Genomic DNA, 19,396 nt, shown 5'->3' with positions numbered 1-19,396 from the left:
TTCAGACTATGAACACACACACACACACACACACACACACACACACACACACACACAGGTTCAGTATAAATCAAACTCTTTATTCAGGTCAGGTCGTCCATCTTGGTTGCAAAGCGTGGGACTGAAGGTGAGCGTTAGAGTGGTGTGTGTGTTGAATCAGGAAAACGACACGTGCACGTGGACGTGAACCATCCTGCTGGCAGAAAAGGCGAATGGTCGCCCGGTGGAGACGCCCAGTAAATATTCACACACACACACACACACACACACACACACACACAATCTGCTGGAGACATCGATCAGTTTGTTGAATAAAATCCTCTCAGTATCTGTATCAACACTGTGTACCACTTTCTACACCAGATTAATCTGTATTCCAAAAATAAAATGACTCCACCACAGAATTTATTCAGGATTATGATCCAAGTCTGTGCACACAGAGGTGTGAGCATCACTGAGACCAGTTTACAGGGATGATTGTTGTTAGGATATAAAACTTGTACAAGTTCATTCTCCTGCTGTGACACAGTTACAGTCGCCTGTCACTGGTCTTACTGTTTTACAGTGAAAAAAAAAACAAAAAAAACACACACACACACACAGACTCAGGCTGGTACAAAATGCAGACGTGCTTCAGCCACGCCGTCCAGAGGCTGAACACTCAGGTACCTCATGAACAAACCTGATCACATTTCCTAGCAGAGTGAAAATCACATCCAAGCAAATCACTGTTGAGCCGCTGAGATCCGTACCAAGGAAACTACATACAGGCTGCAGTTTATGCTGAACATTAAATATATATATATATTTATTTATATTTCTCCTTAGTACGCTGGAAATGAGGACTAACATACCACACCTTACCTTAGAGGACTATTTAAAGCTAACTTGTACCAAACTGAATCAGGAAACTGTTGTGTTCAGTGCTCAGAGACAGACTCAAAACTGTGATTGATTTAAAAAAAACAACAACATCAAACAAACAAACAAACAAACAAAAAAGACTGGAGCAGAGCAGAATTTGTCAGAGCAGACAGAAGCAGCTGAACGCCTCGAGATCAGCTGCCGGCGTCATCATCGGGAGCAGCTGATCTGTCCTCTGCGTCTCTGCCTCCCGGCAACGTCAACACACACACACAGGAATATTGCATATACTCTCATATATATTTAGAAAAATGATTATAAAACAGTCTTAAAGTACCGTTACGGGAGCAGGTCTGCTGGGCTGCATGAGATCAAGTGTTGCAGTTTTGCGTTGTCAGTGTCTGGTCTCGCAGGAGGAGCGGCGGCGTGAGCACTGTCAGGTTTCTGGGAGCGGCTCCTCCAACCAGAGTGATTGTTGTAGTTCAACAGAGAGAGGGACTAATAGGAGTAAGTGCATGGACGCACAGATCTCAAACACACACACACACACCTCTTAATTCAAACGTACACACACTTACACACACACACACACACACACGCACGGGGACTACTGCTCGGCCTGGCTGAAGTCGTAGCAGAAGTTGTAGTTGCTGGGCGGCTTCGGGACGGGCGGGGCGCTGTCCGGGATGGGGACGTTCTCCAGGTCCAGGAGGCGGAGCTTGATCTCCATGGAGAGCAGGATCTCCAGCTCGCTGCGCATCGACTCGCTGCTCATGTCCCGTCCCAGCAGCACGCTCAGGCCGTCCGTCCACAGGCAGAACTGAGAGAGTCAATAACAAACCACCACGCCAGACAGTCAGCCATGAAGAATCAGAGAAAAACAAATGAATATTATTCAGGTCGGGACTCACGTCAGTCCTGGACGAGGCGATGAAGTTCAGACTGTACTCCTCCACATCGTACGTGATGCTGAATGCCAGGTCCAACACCTCCTGCAGCGACACACACACACACACACACACACACACAGGGTCAACAAAATCCTCTTTATTTCCTCTGAAAAACATTTTAAAAGCACTACTTTAGCTCCTGTTCTTACAGGCTGAGGTAGTGATTTTGAAATATTTGACTTATTTGTCAAAACACAGGATCTTGTAGTAATTTTCACATATACATTATCTATCAGTCTATATTTTTTTAGATTTTACTTTCTAGATACTTTTTCTATATCTACATATTTCTTCATCTTGATACATATTTATGTACTTTTTTCAATTTTTTACATTTTAATTTTTAATTTGTACACAAATAGATTGTCATTCTTACTCTTGTATGGTAATACACATTTTTAAATAAATTTTTTGTTATGAAATTTTTATTTATTATTAATTACTATTTTTTAGCTAAGACTTTGGATTTTTTAAAACTACTTTGAAAAAGAAATAAAGTGTTTTTTTTCCAGAGGTTTAATTAAAACTCAAGAAAACCAAAGTCAAAGCCGGCCCCTGGCCTCACGGGTCTCAGGTTCAATTTAGCAGCGGGAGGAAAACATCATTCCGATACAGGCACAAAATGGGCGCCGACCTTCGTCTGTTTGCCTTTGTTCTCCTTCATGTGGGGACAGTCTTTCCCCGTCAGCAGGGCTTTGATATCTGCTACAGGAACTGAGGGAGGAGGGAGAGAGCCGAGTGAGAACGACTGACAAAGATCTGTGCTAGTCTGTCTGCCATCAGTCCTCACACATGCGCAAACACACACACACACACACACACACACACACACACACACACACACACTCAGCCCGACCACTCACTCTTCTCTTGCAGCGTTTCTATTGGTGGATTGTCCGTGTCTTCCTCCACGTCGCCGTAGTGCAGCACTTTGTGATTGGGCGACAACCGACAGTACCACAGCTTATCTGGCAACAACAACCAATCAGAGGCCAGGGTTAGTGGGACGAGTCACAGTCTGTCGTCCTTCTCCTCTGTGTGTGTGTGTGTGTGTGTGTGTGTGTGTGTCTCACCCTGTCTGCGCCGGCTGCTGATCTTCCTGAAGAGAGTTCCCTGACAGAGCCTGTTGAGTCTCTGCTGGCGGATCAGCTCGAGCAGCTCCGGCTTCAGACGCTCTTTGAGCTCACTGGAGGGAAACACACACACACACACACACACACACACACACACACGATTAGTTAGTCACTGAAACTTTTTTGTGCATTGCAGATGTTTGCAGCAGTTCTAAGGATTTCTAACAGAGTGCTTTGCGACGTCTTTTTCATGCTGCTCCTCTCTCGTAAACCCATAAACATTATCATCCTGTAGGGCGACACTGGTTTGCTGACAGGAATGGAAACTCGCTCTAAAACACACAGTAGTAAAACAACAAACAATAAAACAAAAACACATGACATAAAAGCTGAACAGAGCACATGACACATCACCACATGAACGAATGCAGGCCAGCATCCTCTGATACGACCACAAGCACAAAAACTGTCTCCTACAAAGAACTGTCAGTTTTCGGCTGTGTCTTTCATTTGATTTTGGTGGGAAACTGAACAGGGACCAGCGGACGGTGCCTCGGTCAGGACCGGACCCCACGTGGACGGAGGCACCGCGCTCCTGATGTTTAGTGACAAACAGCGGAGGACAGCAGCATTGTTACTGTCAGCTGGCAGCATGAGGGTGGAAACTCTGCCGGCTGCAAACACAGCCCTCCAACTGCGACGCCAGAAATGAGAAAATTACACAAAGCATCTTGTGCTGAATCCAAATTACCAGTACAGCTGCAACTAATTGATATTTTCATTGGCAGTTAATCTGTATTTTTATTTGCCAATTAACAATCTATTGCTTCTTTAGTCTGACCAGCAGCCAGAAAATATTTTTAAAAAAGTATTAAGTTTATATAGATATGAGTGACATATGAGTTGCATTTTCTGTCTTTTAAGAATGAATATTTGGCTTTGACTGATGTTTATTCTGTTGCCTTTTAATATCAAGTGTGTTGAGACCTTTGCTGCTGACAGGAGGTAAAATTTGCTTTGTTTTGCTTTGTTTTTTTTTAAAGGCAGGTTATGCAGTTTCAAACGTCCAATAAGACATAAACAATGGAGCAAAATAATCTTATATTTTGAGTTATAATGGGCAATTTACTCCCAAGAAAATTAACCCTATAAAGCCTGAACTATGAAAGAATTGGCAGAAAATTCAAATTTTTTGAAATTGAACCCTTTATTTAGTCCTATAACAAAATATATATACATTTTTTTTTTTTTCAAAAAATATGTTATTACACGACCTTTCTGGTGTATGATATATGATATGTACTTGAAGTGCCAATGGTACGGTCCAGGGTGAACAGGGGAAGTGTTCAAAGGTATACAACAGTATTTTGGTCAAGTATTGATTAAACTGAAAACGAAAAACGGAATTGAAAATGTGTATCATATAAGATACAAATGGCTTTACAGGGTTAAGACTCAACACTTGAGGCTTTATGATTTGTCTTGTGAAAACGCAGCATCGGTAAAGGATCCCGTTCTGGCAGCCGGGAGGTGGACAGTGTGAATGAGCGCGGCAGGGGTTCAAGTCCCGTCCCGGCGCTTCCTGCTACTCACAGCACGGGCGGGGCGAGCGTCTCCTCCTGGTGCAGCCGCTCCGTCTGCCGCAGCTTGAGGATCTCGCTGTAGTTGAGGGCGTTCACCTTGTTCTTGAAGAGCTCCAGGGAGGTGGGCTTGGTGGACAGCGTCCGGGTGATCTGCTCCCGCACCACCTGCATCACCTGGGGAGGGAGGGAGGTTCGCTTTCAGCACAGCTCTTTGGTTTCTAACATTAAAACATTTTTTTATTTAGCGAGGGACGGCCAAGTGAGCATGCTTTCTCTTTTCCAGCAGCTCTACCGGAGGGAGGAAAAGAGATAAGCTGACTAATGCCTTGCTCGAGGGCAGCTCAAAGGTTATTAATGAAGGTGTTGGCACTACTTTTTCATACTCTTGAGTGATATTTTGCACAGCTGGTCTGAGGTCTGGGCTCCAACACCCGGTGTGATCCAGTTTCTATTCATGTTTTAGCCAGAGGACTCCCCTGCACACACACCTCGCATTTCTACCAAACATTTAGACTTTTTTTTTTTAAATCCTGCTTTGATTTCCATCCATTCAAATATGGTGTGAAAGTTTACGATGCAGGGACGATGCAAACTTGCTTGAGCCAGAGAATCCATCACCGTGAACATCCTGCCTGGGTTCACTTTTGTCAAAATGACTCTGTTTGGGAATAGTTTAGGTCTTCTGGTGTGTTTATTCAGTTCAATTCAATACAAGTTTATTAGTCCACATAGACAATTTGATTTGGGGCATTAGTCAAAACAAGAGACAGAAATACCCACAAGCAAAAGAGCTGTGTGGTATTCGTTTTTCCCCGTTTGATTTTCTGTCAAAAACAAATAAGAGGAATTTGCTCAACTCAAATCTCAACCAAGACAGAGAGAAAAAAAAAGGCGCTCAGAGGCAGAAGTAGAGCCAAAGTAGCATTTACTTGATTTTTCCATCAAAACAACATGGAAAAGCCCGGCTGTTTCATATCCGACTTACAGGACCCACCAGGCCTAAACACACCAAAGACCCTCAGACTTCAGCAAACAAAACCCGCAACAATTTCCAAGTAACAAAAACAAGAATCGCTCGAATATGTGACCACTGATTTTATTAGAAAGTGTCAGCGCTATGGGAAGAACTGGCTGCTTTAACATCTGAACATAATGGACATAATTCATTTTCTTTTGATTTTTTTTTTTTTTAAGAGCCTGTTTGACACTGAGCCTTCGGTTTCCTATCGTCTGATTGGCTCTTGGTTTTGTCTGGAAAGGAAGTGCATGATGACGTTTTGTTTAATGGTGTATGTTGCTGTCATTTTATATTAAAAATCAAACCCTTGATAATTATCTTTTACCTCAAATCGTATGGGATAGTGAGCAATACTGACCTTTAGAGGGGAGAAAACTGTCCAGGCTGCTGGGACGGACGGGCAGAGAAAATAATCAACTATTGTGATACTGACTCATTTAATTTTATGCATGTGTCAGTTACTCTGTGTGTGTGTGTGTGTGTGTGTGTGTGTTCTGCATGACTTGTCAAAGTGAAGCACACGCAGAGGGACACAGGGTGACCCCAGTCACCCCCAAACCCAGGAGCTCAGGGCTCTTGGTCAAACTGTGTGATTGCGTGTGTGTGTGAGAGAAATCTATGAGTCGCTTTAGCATTAAGGGCACAGTTGTAAATTGTGGAAAATCCATATAAAAATCCATAGTGCCGACACAGAGTCAGCTCCGGCCCCAATTTGTCTGCCTCTCTCTTGTCTTTGCAGCACAGCCACACTGCTGACCTAGATCATTCCTGTTCACACCCAAAGTCAGCTGCTGTGACTGATGACTGACCACGGTGCATGTTTTAGTTGTTTTTAATTATTATTATTCATTCAGCTGGTCCAGTTACAAGAGAAATTGCCACACAGCTACTTATTGCAACACAAACATCAACTAGCGATTGGGGCTGCAAGAAGTAATTTCCATTGTAGCTTATTTTTCCCAGTTAAGCGTTTATTCATTTAGTCTATAAAGTGTTAAAATAATGTAAATAATACTCATTGGAAGTTAGCAGATCCCAAAGTGATGTCTTCAAATTGCTCCCTTAGTTTGACCAGCAGCCAAAGAATCAAAAGTATTCATTTTTATAAAGATATAAACAGAGAAAAGTGAGCATCTTAGTATCTCAGAGATCTTCGTGAAGGTGGAATCAGCAGGTTTGGCGTTTTTACTTGATGAGCAACTAAAACGATTCGTCAACTTATGAGCCTGCAATAGATTTCGTATCGAACGACAAAATCGATTGATTGCCTGTTTCAGCGCTACAAGCTGTGATGAAATGTCCACTAACTACTGGGACGGCCGAGAAACATCACAAACCCACAGAAGAGAAATCTGGAGTCCAAGCCGGACAGTTTTCTCTCTGGATTTGACCGGATGGGGGTTGAAAACCGTCCAGCAGGAGCTTCAACATCAGCAAACTGAGCCCCCGCCGGGTTATGACATCGCACAGTTACTACCCGCTCGACAGCAGCCACACTGTCATTCTATATTGTGTAAAAATGCCGGGACACAAAACAGGCGACTTGAGTTTCACATTGTGACGCCCCGCTCGAGCACCCCGAGCCAAAATAACCTCACTGTCCCAAAACTTTCACGGGACGCCGGCCTCGCGCCCCGTGCGCCTGCCAGCCGTGTGTGTGTTATGTCACGCTGCGTCTGTAATATTTCACACTGCAAACTTTCACCTCGTTATAACGACTTGAATGTAATTATAGGTTTGATTGACATGAGCCGTGCAGAGCCAATTAACTAAACAATCACAACTTCAGAAGCAACCCAGGAAGAATGAAAGTTTAAAAAAAAAAAATCATCTCACCTCCATCTTTCCTCCTTGAAGTGCGACGTTATTTCCAGAAAATAAAAAGTTCAATCCTAACTCTGAATTCCACCCGAAGTAAAGAAACACAAATGAAGCGAGAAAGAGGTGATCAGGAGTCAAAGTGAGAGAGAGAGAGAGAGACGGAGAGAGAGATCACCTATGTGACAGGAGAGGTGCAGGCATGTGGCTGTTTTGTAAACAGACACCCTGACAGTGTGACACACACACAGACACACACACACTCTCACACACACACCCCTGTCCGGCCCCTCTCTGTCATTTAGCTGAACTGGCCAATAGGAGTAATGACTGGCAGCTGTCCCTGTTCACTAAAACCCTGCAGCATGTGAGTGTGTGTGTGTGTGTGTGTGGATGACGGTTATCACAGGGGGTTTACGGACCCATGCGCACACACACACACACACACACACACACACACATGCAGACCAGCTGCCAGCAACGGGCCACTGGGGAATGATTAGCGCCAAAAAAATATATCGATGGCACAGTCAGGGGCCGATCTGATGGAGGGAAGGAGAGAGAGAGAGAGAGAGAGAGAGAGAGAGGGAGAGAGAGAGAGAGAGAGAAAGAGAGAAGGAGAGAAATACAGCCTCTTAATAAAGTGAGGTCTAAACTGAGGTGTCAAAAGTGCATCAGCCTCTCATCATATCAAGAAAACTGCCAAACTAATCAACAAAACTCTCTCTCTGTCTCTCTCTCTCTGTCTGTCTCTCCCTCTCTGTGTGTGTGTCTCTCTCTCTGTCTCTCTCTCCCTCTCATATTATTTCCAGAGGTTTTCTCTCTGTTGTTGTCCAATTACTGCTGATGCCCCGGGCGCTTTGTTTGTCCTTGTTTCCTTCTCCCTCTGTTTCTGCCGCCCACCACGCTTCTCTTTGTCCACCTAATGCCCCTTTGTCCTTGCCCCAAAGCACCCTGGGTAGGGGAGGGGAGGGGTGCGCGGGCAAAAACAAAAGGCTGGTCTGCCGTGCCGGCCCGGGCGCTCAGGACACACCGGCCCGCTCCTGAAAGGGCGAGAGGTCACCAAGTTTTACGAGCGTCGGGGGAGGATCGTTGCCGGGTGATGCTGAAGTCTAAGTCGAGACAAAAGCTCGGCCGCCGTGCTTTTAGGAAGACGGGCTGCGCAATAACTTTCTCAGACAAAACCGCATGGCTTAAATCTCGACTGACACTGGTATCGACTGCACCGTGGCTGTAAAGTGAGCGTCTCCTTCCTGAGGGATGTTTAACCGTCTGTGGGAGCGGGCGCAGGGTGGTTAGCATAAGAAAGCCTCTTTACAAAGTCATCAATCTATTGCTGCAGAAATCCACAGTAACACCTGTTTAAAAGCTTGTGCAGATCATTGAACATCTAAACAGGGGCTTCATTTCCACAGAGAGGCTTGTGTTGTTCTTGTACGGGTATGACGATTTTATTTTACCTACACACACTGCAAAAACTCAAAATCTTACCAAGATTTGTCTTATTTCAAGTCAAAAATGTCTTATTACTAGTCAAAATATCTCATCACACTTAAAATAAGACATGATCACCTCAGAAGTAACTTGTTTTTAGACATCACTTGAATTTTCACTTGAAACAAGTGAAAATTGTCTAAAAACAATTTACTTCTGAGGTGATCATGTCTTATTTTAAGTGTGATGAGATATTTTGACTAGAAATAAGACATTTTTGACTTGAAATAAGACAAATCTTGGTAAGATTTTGCATTTTTGCAGTGCAACACAAGGTACATGAGGTGTTTTGTCTCATTTATCAACTTAAAGGAAAACTCCCAGCGTCTGGGACAAAAATGTCCCATTTCTTCCGGCTTCCTCACACTGAGACAAGATGTTCGATACCATTTTCACCTCTGTGCGTCCACTGGTTCGGCTCCCATGGGTAGCATTTTGTGTTAGCTTAGCATAAAGACTTGAAGTCTATGGGAGTCGTCGTCGTCACCAATTTCCCCAGTAATGCTGGAGAAATGGTGAAGGAAGCGACCTCGACTCTGCAAACAAAAGAAGCTGCTGACTCATCCATCCTCTTTAGTGCTTATTGGAAAAAGCCATTATATACTTAAAAAAACCTGCTGAGGTTGAGTGATGTGAGAAAAAGAGAGATGACTATTTTTAACTTGATTTTTATCAGTCTGAGGAATGACGTTTGTGGTTGGGTCTGTCTGAAATCACGGTGGCCGACCACAAACGACTCATTTAGTGAGAAACGCTGCAGCGCCGAGCCACAGGCTTTGTTTTGACCAGGTTTCATAGCTGGCAGTGAGCAGGCCTGCGCTGGCCAGGGCAGGCTTACATCTGAAATACCCCATGTCATCCCTTTACACACACACACACACACACACACACACACACACACACACACTGCCGACATGCCGCGGTGGCACTGTGTAGCAGAGCTGCCTGAGTCGTGTCTCCCTCAGCAACGTGCAAACACTCAGGATCTGGATTCAGATCGGATCTGTCGCTCCTGCAGAGTCAACCCTCAAGTACTTGAATCTGCATTTGGCCAACAGCATCTTCATACAAATATGATTCTGTTTAACTGAATGATGCCAGTAAGACACAGAATTATTCTTTTTTTTATTAATAAATTATTTTTTTTAACCAAGGAATAGTTTGTGACAGGTTTAAACTGTGAACCCACATTTGGGCAGTAATATTTTTCCCATGTAAAGCGCCTCGCTTTGCATGTAAACATACAAAAATGCACCATTGATTTCTGGATTAAATGAGGACACTGTAAGTAAACATGGTGTTGTCTAGTCTAGTCTGTAATCTTCAAGGTCTTTAATGAGAACTAGACGTTCAGCTCAGGCCTCAAATCTCAGTTCCTGGCTGGTAATTTTCCCAAAGTTGTCATACCGCCATATCTCAAGGAGCCCTCTGGCCACCAAAGGGCCAAAAAGACGAAAAAAAAAAAAAAAAAAAAGCTAGGAGATGAGTGTATGACTCTGCCACCCTGCCGAGTGTCCTGTACCGAGCAGGAAAACACACGCCGCGCTCGGCCTTACCTTGTCGAAGTCCTCCTGCGTGGCTCTCATCTCCTTCCACGTCTTGTTGAGCAGCTGGATGCAGACGCAGAAAAGCTCGTCCATCAGCCGGTCCTGGCTGAAGAAGATGGGGTGGTAATTTGAGCCCGTCTCCGAGGCTGCCGGCGGAGAGAAAGGGGGGAGCAACGAAATGTTTTAGGAGGTTTTTTTTTGTTGTTTTGACGTCTGGTGTTAAACTAAACAGACTGAGGGTGGACTTACGGGGCTCTCCGATGCGAAGGATGTCACAGAGGATGAGCGTGAGCTGGATGCTGCTCCTGGCAAACGGACACTCGTGTTTGTCCTCCCTGCTGCTGTTCTCCAAAACAAACTGATGGAGGGAAAGAAGTTCAAAGTAAAAACACACGGCGGTCCATAATCTGTGTTCAGCCGGTCAACGTTCTCTCATGTTCTAACAAAAAAAAAAAAAAAAAAAAAAAAAAAAAAACACATCATCTCTAAATGCAATTTCACAGCACAACGTCATGAGTCCAGTGTCACTCAAGTCACAAAAAGAGCAAATTGACAGATTTTTTTCTTTGCATGTATAGTTTTTTTTTTTTTTTAAACAGCCTCATCTGCAGTCCAAGCGGTCAGAGACTGTAAATGCTACATATCACACACACGATTTGCAACACACTGCTGTGTTTGAGTGCCCTATGCTTCTTTTTAAACTGAATTTATTGTATTTTTCAGGGCAATATCTTGGAACCGGTTCTTTAGCTGTCGAAAAGCAAAGAGCCGGTTGGAGGTTGGGAAGCAGCTGTCACGCTGGCTTGGTGGAAAAAGGGGTTTGTGTGAACTGTGTGCGGCTGGAGGAGTCGCATTAAAGTAGAGATGATGTGTTGTTATTGTGCCATGGAAGTGTCACTTTACACACAGAACCCTTTAAATTAGTGAATTAAAAGGTAAGAGGTGCTCACCCTGCTGTAGGCGTCAGGATAGCGAGAGGCGAAATAAAACATGGTGTCCAGTGCTAAAAGACCAGGGGGGGTTCGCACCAAGTCCTGACCGGGGTTACTGTTGTTCTGTCAGGAGATCAGGGAGATAACACTCATCACACCAACACACGAACACATACTAATCCTGATAACAGCAGCACTGGCACTCATAACGACAGTAAATGGACGGGGCAGGCGTACAGAGAAGCCGAGCTTCTTGAACTCCTTGGCGCAGAGCGAGCGCCGCCTCTCGGTGCTCAGGCTGTTGTCGCTCTCCGTCTCGAACGCCGCCTGCCGCAAACCGTGAAGGATGTCCCTCTGCTCCTGCAGGGAGAGGAGAAGGAGAACGTGTAAATTGGCAGGTACAAGATTTAATGGGGGAGATTGTGTCACGTGAACCTAATCATTTAGTGAGAAACATCTTTATTTTCTGTCTGTCATGTACCTCTGCTGATGTTACCTTATGTGTCTATAGTGACAAAATACTGACTTTATACATCCTCTTTTAAAAAATCCAATACTATTCCACTGAAAAATCTGAAAGTCTGTGAGTTAGTTTGTCATTCAGTGTGTAAGCAGGATGTCCCAAAACACTTTGGCGGACAGACAGGCTTTGAGATTAGATCTTTAGCCACAAGGTCGCAGAAACTGAGACTTGATTCCAAATCCTAAGTGTGTGTTTGCAGGGTCAAAAAAGCAATTTAACTCCAAATTTAAATGGCAGGAATGATGTTTTTTTTTTCTTTTTTTTTTTTTTTGGTGCAGCATTGATCAGGCTTGCGTGCTCTCCAAGTGCTTTGTAGCTGTAATCTAATCTAATCTGAGTGTAGCGGGTGAAGCGTCTCGGCTCACCGGGCTGTAGCAGTCCAGCGGCGTCCTCATGCGAGGCTCCAGGTGATTCAAGGTGACCGACTGCAGCACGTACAGGTAGTGAGCCATCTCGTCCCCGACCGAACCAGAACTGTGGATGATATTCTGCAAAAGTGAGGCAACACGGCGTTATGTTAGCTTCCTCTTTAGCAGCATCTGAATTAACAGATTAGAGATGAAATTACAGATGAAAACTGCTTTAGTGTGGAGCAACACGACATCTTCAGATGAATGTGAGCTATGGATGATACTGAATCTGGGCTAAATATGTATTTTTAAATCACTTGTCAAAACACTTTTATAACAAGGCCTTTCCAAAATCCATGTTTTATTTAATTTTTTTTTTGTTTTATTCATTATACAGTTAGATCCAACTGAGAGATTTGATTTCACAAGAGACATTCTAGCATGTTGATGTTCATTCCAACAACACTGATGTTACTATTCTGTTTGAAGTCTTCTGTAATAATCCTTATTTATGTTAAGTGCTGCGATCTATATTATAACTAAACAATAATGCACCATGAGCAGGAAAACATACATGTTTAATTCAGCAGAAGCTTGATTTCTGACCAAACTATTTGTATTGGCGGAGCTGAAAATTTATTAAATCAGATTTCTTAAAAAGTAAATCAGAATCTCTCGTGGTTTATTACCAATTATAATAAAAAATAGCGTTGTTTGTCGAACTGTTGTATAAAAGCAATATCACACTTGAGGCTGTGCTGTTATACTGAATGTTTTTATTTTATTTTATTTTTTAATTAACGGATTTTCAGTCTAACAGCACGACCTCGAGTGATTCTACTTAAACAAGACTTTATGTACCTTGTTGTTTTGGTGAATTATTTTCTGTTTCATTTATTTATTTATGTTTTTCATTTTTTTCTGGTGATGTTAAGGACTTTGTCATTGTGTTTTGAAGAGTGAGTTAACGCACATACATACACAACATACACACACACAACAGGCAGCAACAGGCAGCGATCCTGATCATTCAGTCAGTGATGCTTTAAAGAGCCAGAGCGACAATATGGAGGGACAGCGTGTCGTTATAATTCAGTTTCTTGCACAAAAAGCTTCAGTGGATGATGCTGACGGTGGCAACAAGGCAAATGCACACTTGAATATGAATGCAAGTAAGTGGAGGATTTACTTTGTAAATGTACTGCCGCAGATTCTTCTTGGTCAGGAAGGCAAACAGCTCCTGGAAGAGACACAAACAGAGAAAAACCACCCGGCGGGATCTCAGTGATTCACCGGCAGAGTGAAGGCTGAGGTGCAGTAGCGCGGTTCAAACATGGGGGGGTGATATATGGTCAGTAACAGGTCAGTGGGCGGGAGGGTGTGTGTGTGTGTGTGTGTGAGACTGTGTGTGTGCACGGCTTTCAAACCTTGTGACAAAAAAAAAAAAAAAAAAAAAAATCAACACACACTGGTACACACATCTCCAACCAAACCTCCTTTTGTTGGGACTGATTTGCTCTTGGATTGGTGTGACTGGTAAGAGGAGGGATCTGAAAGAGGGGAAGTGTGTGTGTGTGTGTGCAAGAGAAAGTGAAAGACAGTGTGACAGAGAGAGTGTGTGTGAGAGACAAAAGGAGGGTCAGCTCAAACAGAGACGGAGGGCTGAAAGGAAGAACTGTCTCCGTACAATGAGAGAGAAGCAGGGACAGACAGAAAGAAGTATCTATCTGTCTTTCTCTCTCTCTCTCTCTGTGAGTGTGTGTGTGTGTGTGTTGAGGGAGATGGAGGGTGTGTGAGACAGACAGACACACTCTGGAGTCGTACCTGTCTGTCTGCGTCTCCAGCCGTCTGCAGTAAGGCCATGAGCAGGGCCATGGCTTTCGTCTGTATCTGCTGGTTCGTCCTGTGTGTGAGAGAAGACAAAGTGTGTGAGTGTGTGAGATAATAAAGTCCCATAAATGTAAAAAAAAAAAAAGAGGAGCAAAAGGAAGTGACAATGGATGGAGAAATATTTTAAAAGCAATTACAGGAAGTTCATGTTTATTAACGGTGCCACATGAGGCATTTTTTCTGTGCATTAGATACAGTCTGTCTGCTGCAAGGTCATCACGGTTAACAAAAACTAAATGAAATAACGACAAATAGGCATGGAAAAACATTTTCCTTCACTGAAATGAAAGATGAAAACGAGGCTTTACAGAAAAAAAAAAAAGCGGTAACTAACTGAAACTGTACTGTGCGTATATAAAACGACCTAAAATAAACTAAAATTACATAGAAAATGTCTTTAGTTTTCATCTTTGTCATGTTATTTCAAACATAAGCCTAGCAATTTATTTAATTTAGGTTCCAATTTTTCAGTTGTTGTTGAATTTTTCTGCATGATGACACAAAACCACTGACAGACGTGTTTTATAGTCGTCTTTTGTGGATGGTTCTTCTGTCCAAAGTGAACAAAAAAAAAAGATATGATGTTTTGTTGAGTTTCTATAATGCAATACTTTTTCTGACCTACTTTTTGTAGATCCTCACTTATCATACAGCTACTGTTGTGAAGTAGCTGTATGATTCTCACAAATAAACTCCACTCAGCGTGAAGATTTATTTGGGGAAAATGAGCGGTGGCCTGCACGTTATCCCTTACATAAATTACTGTAAAAGGGGTTGTCATGTATAATGTATATTTCTTTATATAACTGCTATAAAACAAAATGCACCTCTATGACGGACCCTTCACCACGGCCCCTGTGTGTCCTCATTTCCTCTTTAGCTGTGCCGAAGAGGGTCAATGTGGTTAATGTGTTTTTTTTTTGTTTGTTTTTTTTTATGAGAAACTCTCCTAGCTGTTTTGCCGTTTGGACACTTACACCTGCAGATGAGTGATGAGCCTCTCCAGGGTGATTTCATGTTTGACCTGCAGGAAGAGGCTGTGGCTGCTCAGCACCATGCTCTCCAGGATGTCCAGCGACACCTGCTGGATGGACGCGTCCCCCACCTTGGCGTTGACAAAACTGGCGATCTGACAGGAGAGAGAGCAAGAGAGACGACGAGCGAGGTCAGCAGATAAAAACAAACAAACAGAAAAACAAAAACGGTGTTGACGAATCAGACGGCAGCACGGACGGACCTTCTTGATGAAGACAGAGGAGAGGTTCTCCCAGGAAACTATCCCATGATCCATCAGCTCCATGAAGCTGGTCAGCGTGTGGGTCATGATCACAGGAGCCCTGACACAAAGATATTACGTAAGCCCAAACAGAGACACACACACATAAATAACTGCTTTAATTGTGAATAAATGCATAAAAGTGCAAAAGTGTGTGTGTGCAAAAGAGACGCACACACACACACACACACACACACACACAAATCAGAGTCCAGCTTTCAGAGGAGAGTTCTCTGATTTAAAGAGCAAATATTATTTATATTAAACCTTCCTTACTAAAAAAAAATTTGGTCACACTGCAAATAATCTCAATCTCGACAATCATTTAGTTTCACATTGAGGTTAAAAATCTACCAGTGGGATGACATAATCCCACTTGTTTCTGATGAGGTTTCACTTGTTTCAGGAATATTTCCGGGAATAAGTAGAGATAAACTGAATCAAGGCAGAATAAAGCAGATAAGCCCGCTAGGATCAAGAAGATGACACTTGATTCAAGAAAATTCTGGAAACAAAGTGGGATTATCTAATCCCACTGGCAGATTGTTTTTAACCTGTTTGAAGAAAAACAAAATGTTAACACTGAATATGAGATTGAATGACTCAAGGTGGATATTTTTAGCAGGTGACAGCGTGAGTCTGACTCTTATCCACCATCAAGACGGAGGGTGTGGCTGTAAAGGTGCAGTGCAAACAATTAAAACTAAACTAAAACTATCCGAGAAGCCCTGAATCGTCTGAAGTGCCTCTTTCTACAGAATCTGAGCGGCTCCTGGTGTCTTCCCCGATTTCGTCAGCACAACCCCTGCTCCTCCTTTGCTCCTCCATGCGAGTGGAGGTGAGCAGGATGTGTTGCTACATGTGCCGTCACCACAACGTCGAAGCAACAGCATTCCTCTGCAGCCGGAGGGAATACATACCTCCCTCCCTCACACACACACACACACACACACACACACAGAGGGAGGGAGAGGTACTGACTCATTAGCCTCCTCTACTATCTTGACCAACAGGGTGTGTCCGTCTCGGCTGATGAACTCCTGAGCGAAGGTCACGTCCGTGGAAACGCTGGCCAGCTGCTTCAGCGAATCGCAGCGCACGCCCGAGTCGGAGCTCTGGATGCCCTTGTACAGATCCTCAGCGCAGCGGCCCTGCGGTCATAAAACACACAATGAGAAACACACACGCTTACATGAATATACAAACATCCATCGAGGTGAAAAAAAAAAAGCAAAACTAGCTGTCTACTTATGATGGATCTTCTCAAATTTCATGCTGCATGATTTATGACATAAAGATGCAACACAAAGATAAACTGGAGACGCAATCCTTCATAGACAAAAGAAATGTGATCGTTTTTATCTTTTTCTTGTTATTCACATTGTTTTTGCTGTTCTTTGCAATAATACAAGCTACTTGTGAGGTTGGGATTCCATTTTTCGGTTAAATCTGACTTTTTTAATGATCAAAACTAATTGATCCACATATTTGTGATCTTAAAATGCTTCTTTTTGCTTGTGTGTTGCTAAATGAACCTTTTTTGGGGGGGAATCTTCAATAAGATAGAAAGTTTTATCAAATCTTTGATGCTCATTATGTCAGAACTGCACCCAAACTGAAGCTCGTAATTCAAATCTTATGCACAGCTTGCAACGGCAGCAATGTGTTAACCCTTTGATGCATGAATTATGAAAGCCTGAGTCCAGATTTCTTTCTCATGTGTTTTTACTCTTCTTAGGGCATGAACACTTTTGTGAGTCTCCATACTTCTTTAAAGATGCAGGACTGGTATTACCATGTCATGATACTGGTATTAATATGTTTTCAGCAATAAGAGCTGACAGTCTCTGCATAAACCTCAATGGGGGGAGCGGCAGAGAGCACTCTAACAGCTGATATGCAATTCCACCATAGAAACCACTGCATTTAGGAGAAAATGACTTTTAAACAGCTGTCCACTGTAGTGACCGCCATGCACCAAAGGGTTAATGCTAGAGATATGCTTACCTCATGATTCAATGCACATTACGGGTTCATGACTTGATATAATGCACTATCATATTTTTATTCATGAACTGTTTATTTATTATTTATATCTTAGTTAATATACATTCATTCTGTTTTTAACTATTGCAACCATCTGTATATTTCATTTCATATTGACCGTTTCATATTTATTTACCATCTTTATATTTTCATATTGTTTGATGTTTATATTTTTACTGTATATAGCCTTTGATGTTTTTATCTTTTTTTTTTTTTTTACTGTATTTACTGTATATAGTCTTTATTGTATATATTTTTGCATTTTTTCTATTTAAATTTTATTTTATTTGATGTTTCCATTGCTGCTGTAACATAAGAACTTCCCAGTTTGGGATCAATAAAGTACATCTATCTATCTATCTATCTATCTATCTATCTATATGATGCAATAATACCTGTAAAGCCCTTTGAGACAAATATGTAATTTGTGATTCTGGGCTATATAAATAATTAAAATTGAATTGAAAAAGTGAATAATACAAGTTCAATGACAGTTAAGTATGACTATGCAAAATTGTGTTTATTTCTGAGCTACAGATCAGTCAGCTTAAAATCTGTGTTAGTACAGAGGGCAGATGATATAAATTCAACAGTCAGCTTGTCAAAATGTGACGAGTAAAATGTCTCAAATGTGATTTAACAGCAGAATGAAGTGTAGTTGTACTGTTTGTGCACTGAGTGAGTGAGAGAGAGAGAGAGAGAGAGGGAGAGAAGGAAAGAGGCATGGAGGAATTTGAGAAGAGGGAGGTGTGTGGCTGAAAGTCTGGTGGATGCAGACTCACCGGTGCCTTGGTCAGACGCAGAATGCAGCCGTTCTTAATGTCCAGACGGTTCTGCAACACACACACACACGCACACACAAACAAATACACACACACATACATGCACAGAGGGGGGAAAAAAAAAGTTTTAAACCAGTAACGGAACCATACCAGATTGACACACACACAATCACAGCGAGACCACAGAGCCGCTCAAATGAAGCACACAGACAGAAATAATATACATTTCACACAGAGAGTGACCACGGGGAAGAGAAACATGTGGGCCGCAAGAACACTGAGCCATACGCATAAACACAAACAACACAACAACACATACACACACACACACACACAAAGAAAAACACACTGCGACACATACAGGCACCTATAAAGGCCAGAAACAGCCGAGACTGATTACTGCTCACACACACAGCATAGTCATTATGTAGGTGAGAGCGGGGAGAGTGGAAGCCAGAGAGAAGGGGGGGGGAAAAAAGGAAAATGGAGCGAGTTTGGTTGAGGCTTAAAGACGACATCACAGCCAAGAGGGAATGGGGCTCCAATCCAAATACACTGCAGGGAGACTCCATCGCTGTAAATGGAAAGAGCGCTCGGCTCTATCCAAGTCAGCACTCTGAAATCCTCAGCTGGTATGCTTTGGACGGCTGTCGCTGAGTTAGGGTGTGATAGAAACGACCGATGGTTTAAGGGTTTTATGCACAAAGTGTCACGACGGCAAAGGCCAGCAACAGATCGAAACGTCTTACTTTGACACTTGTGACGCGCTCGCCGATAAATAATCAGCTCCGTGACAACTGTCGGCCTGAGCAGATCATCAGGGTGCAAGATGCATCCTCGGTGATGTTCCTGGGGTCCTCGGCGGTTTTGGGGCTTTCAGCATCAAGACCCGCCCACCCAGGCCACCCAGCTGGGTCTTTCTCTGAGGCTTCGGCTACAGATCGGATGGCTTTCTTCGCTGCCGTGGTGATTCCAAGCACAGTCAGAGATTTACGGGGGGGAGCGCCCTGCAAACCCAGGACATCCCACTGCTATCAGTTCACCATGAGCCCACCAGCCTCCTGCACTGCTCCAGCTGATAGGGGTTTCCCTCATAACATCTCCAACTTTCAAGGTGCATGGAGACGGGACAAAGTCTGAGGAGGTCAAAGATCCAGCAACACAATTTTATCCTCCTCCTCCTCCTCCTGCGTCTCCCCAGAATCTGATCCCACACACTGCATCTGTCTCTCCTGGTCCAACCGTTTCAC

At 43.2% G+C, this 19,396-nt stretch overlaps 1 protein-coding gene across 2 annotated transcripts in view; it reads right to left on the bottom strand.

Moving 5' to 3' along the window:
* Positions 1-59: 59 nt before the first annotated feature.
* elmo3 (engulfment and cell motility 3) overlaps positions 60-19,396 on the bottom strand; it is a 30,046-nt gene continuing 10,709 nt past the window's right edge. The window contains exons 5-21 of one of the 2 annotated variants that reach the window (XM_030053564.1): positions 18,147-18,197; positions 16,300-16,469; positions 15,280-15,379; positions 15,020-15,171; positions 13,977-14,055; positions 13,342-13,392; positions 12,168-12,290; positions 11,517-11,639; positions 11,298-11,402; positions 10,597-10,705; positions 10,357-10,493; positions 4,481-4,644; positions 2,888-3,000; positions 2,678-2,782; positions 2,449-2,528; positions 1,776-1,856; positions 60-1,684 (exon numbers count right to left, since the gene is read on the bottom strand). In XM_030053564.1, the coding sequence (XP_029909424.1) occupies positions 1,472-1,684; positions 1,776-1,856; positions 2,449-2,528; positions 2,678-2,782; positions 2,888-3,000; positions 4,481-4,644; positions 10,357-10,493; positions 10,597-10,705; positions 11,298-11,402; positions 11,517-11,639; positions 12,168-12,290; positions 13,342-13,392; positions 13,977-14,055; positions 15,020-15,171; positions 15,280-15,379; positions 16,300-16,469; positions 18,147-18,197 (1,956 nt within the window). In that variant the 3' untranslated portion in view covers positions 60-1,471. Of the gene's footprint in view, positions 1,685-1,775; positions 1,857-2,448; positions 2,529-2,677; positions 2,783-2,887; positions 3,001-4,480; positions 4,645-7,324; positions 7,498-10,356; positions 10,494-10,596; positions 10,706-11,297; positions 11,403-11,516; positions 11,640-12,167; positions 12,291-13,341; positions 13,393-13,976; positions 14,056-15,019; positions 15,172-15,279; positions 15,380-16,299; positions 16,470-18,146; positions 18,198-19,396 lie in introns of those variants that run through there. The other variant, XM_030053565.1, reaches the window with a different exon arrangement.

The sequence above is a fragment of the Myripristis murdjan genome, chromosome 6 (genome assembly GCF_902150065.1).
Source record: "Myripristis murdjan chromosome 6, fMyrMur1.1, whole genome shotgun sequence".
NCBI classification, from domain to species: domain Eukaryota; kingdom Metazoa; phylum Chordata; class Actinopteri; order Holocentriformes; family Holocentridae; genus Myripristis; species Myripristis murdjan.
Note: the sequence above shows the minus strand (reverse complement) of the source record. Positions and strands in the feature narration are given on the sequence as shown.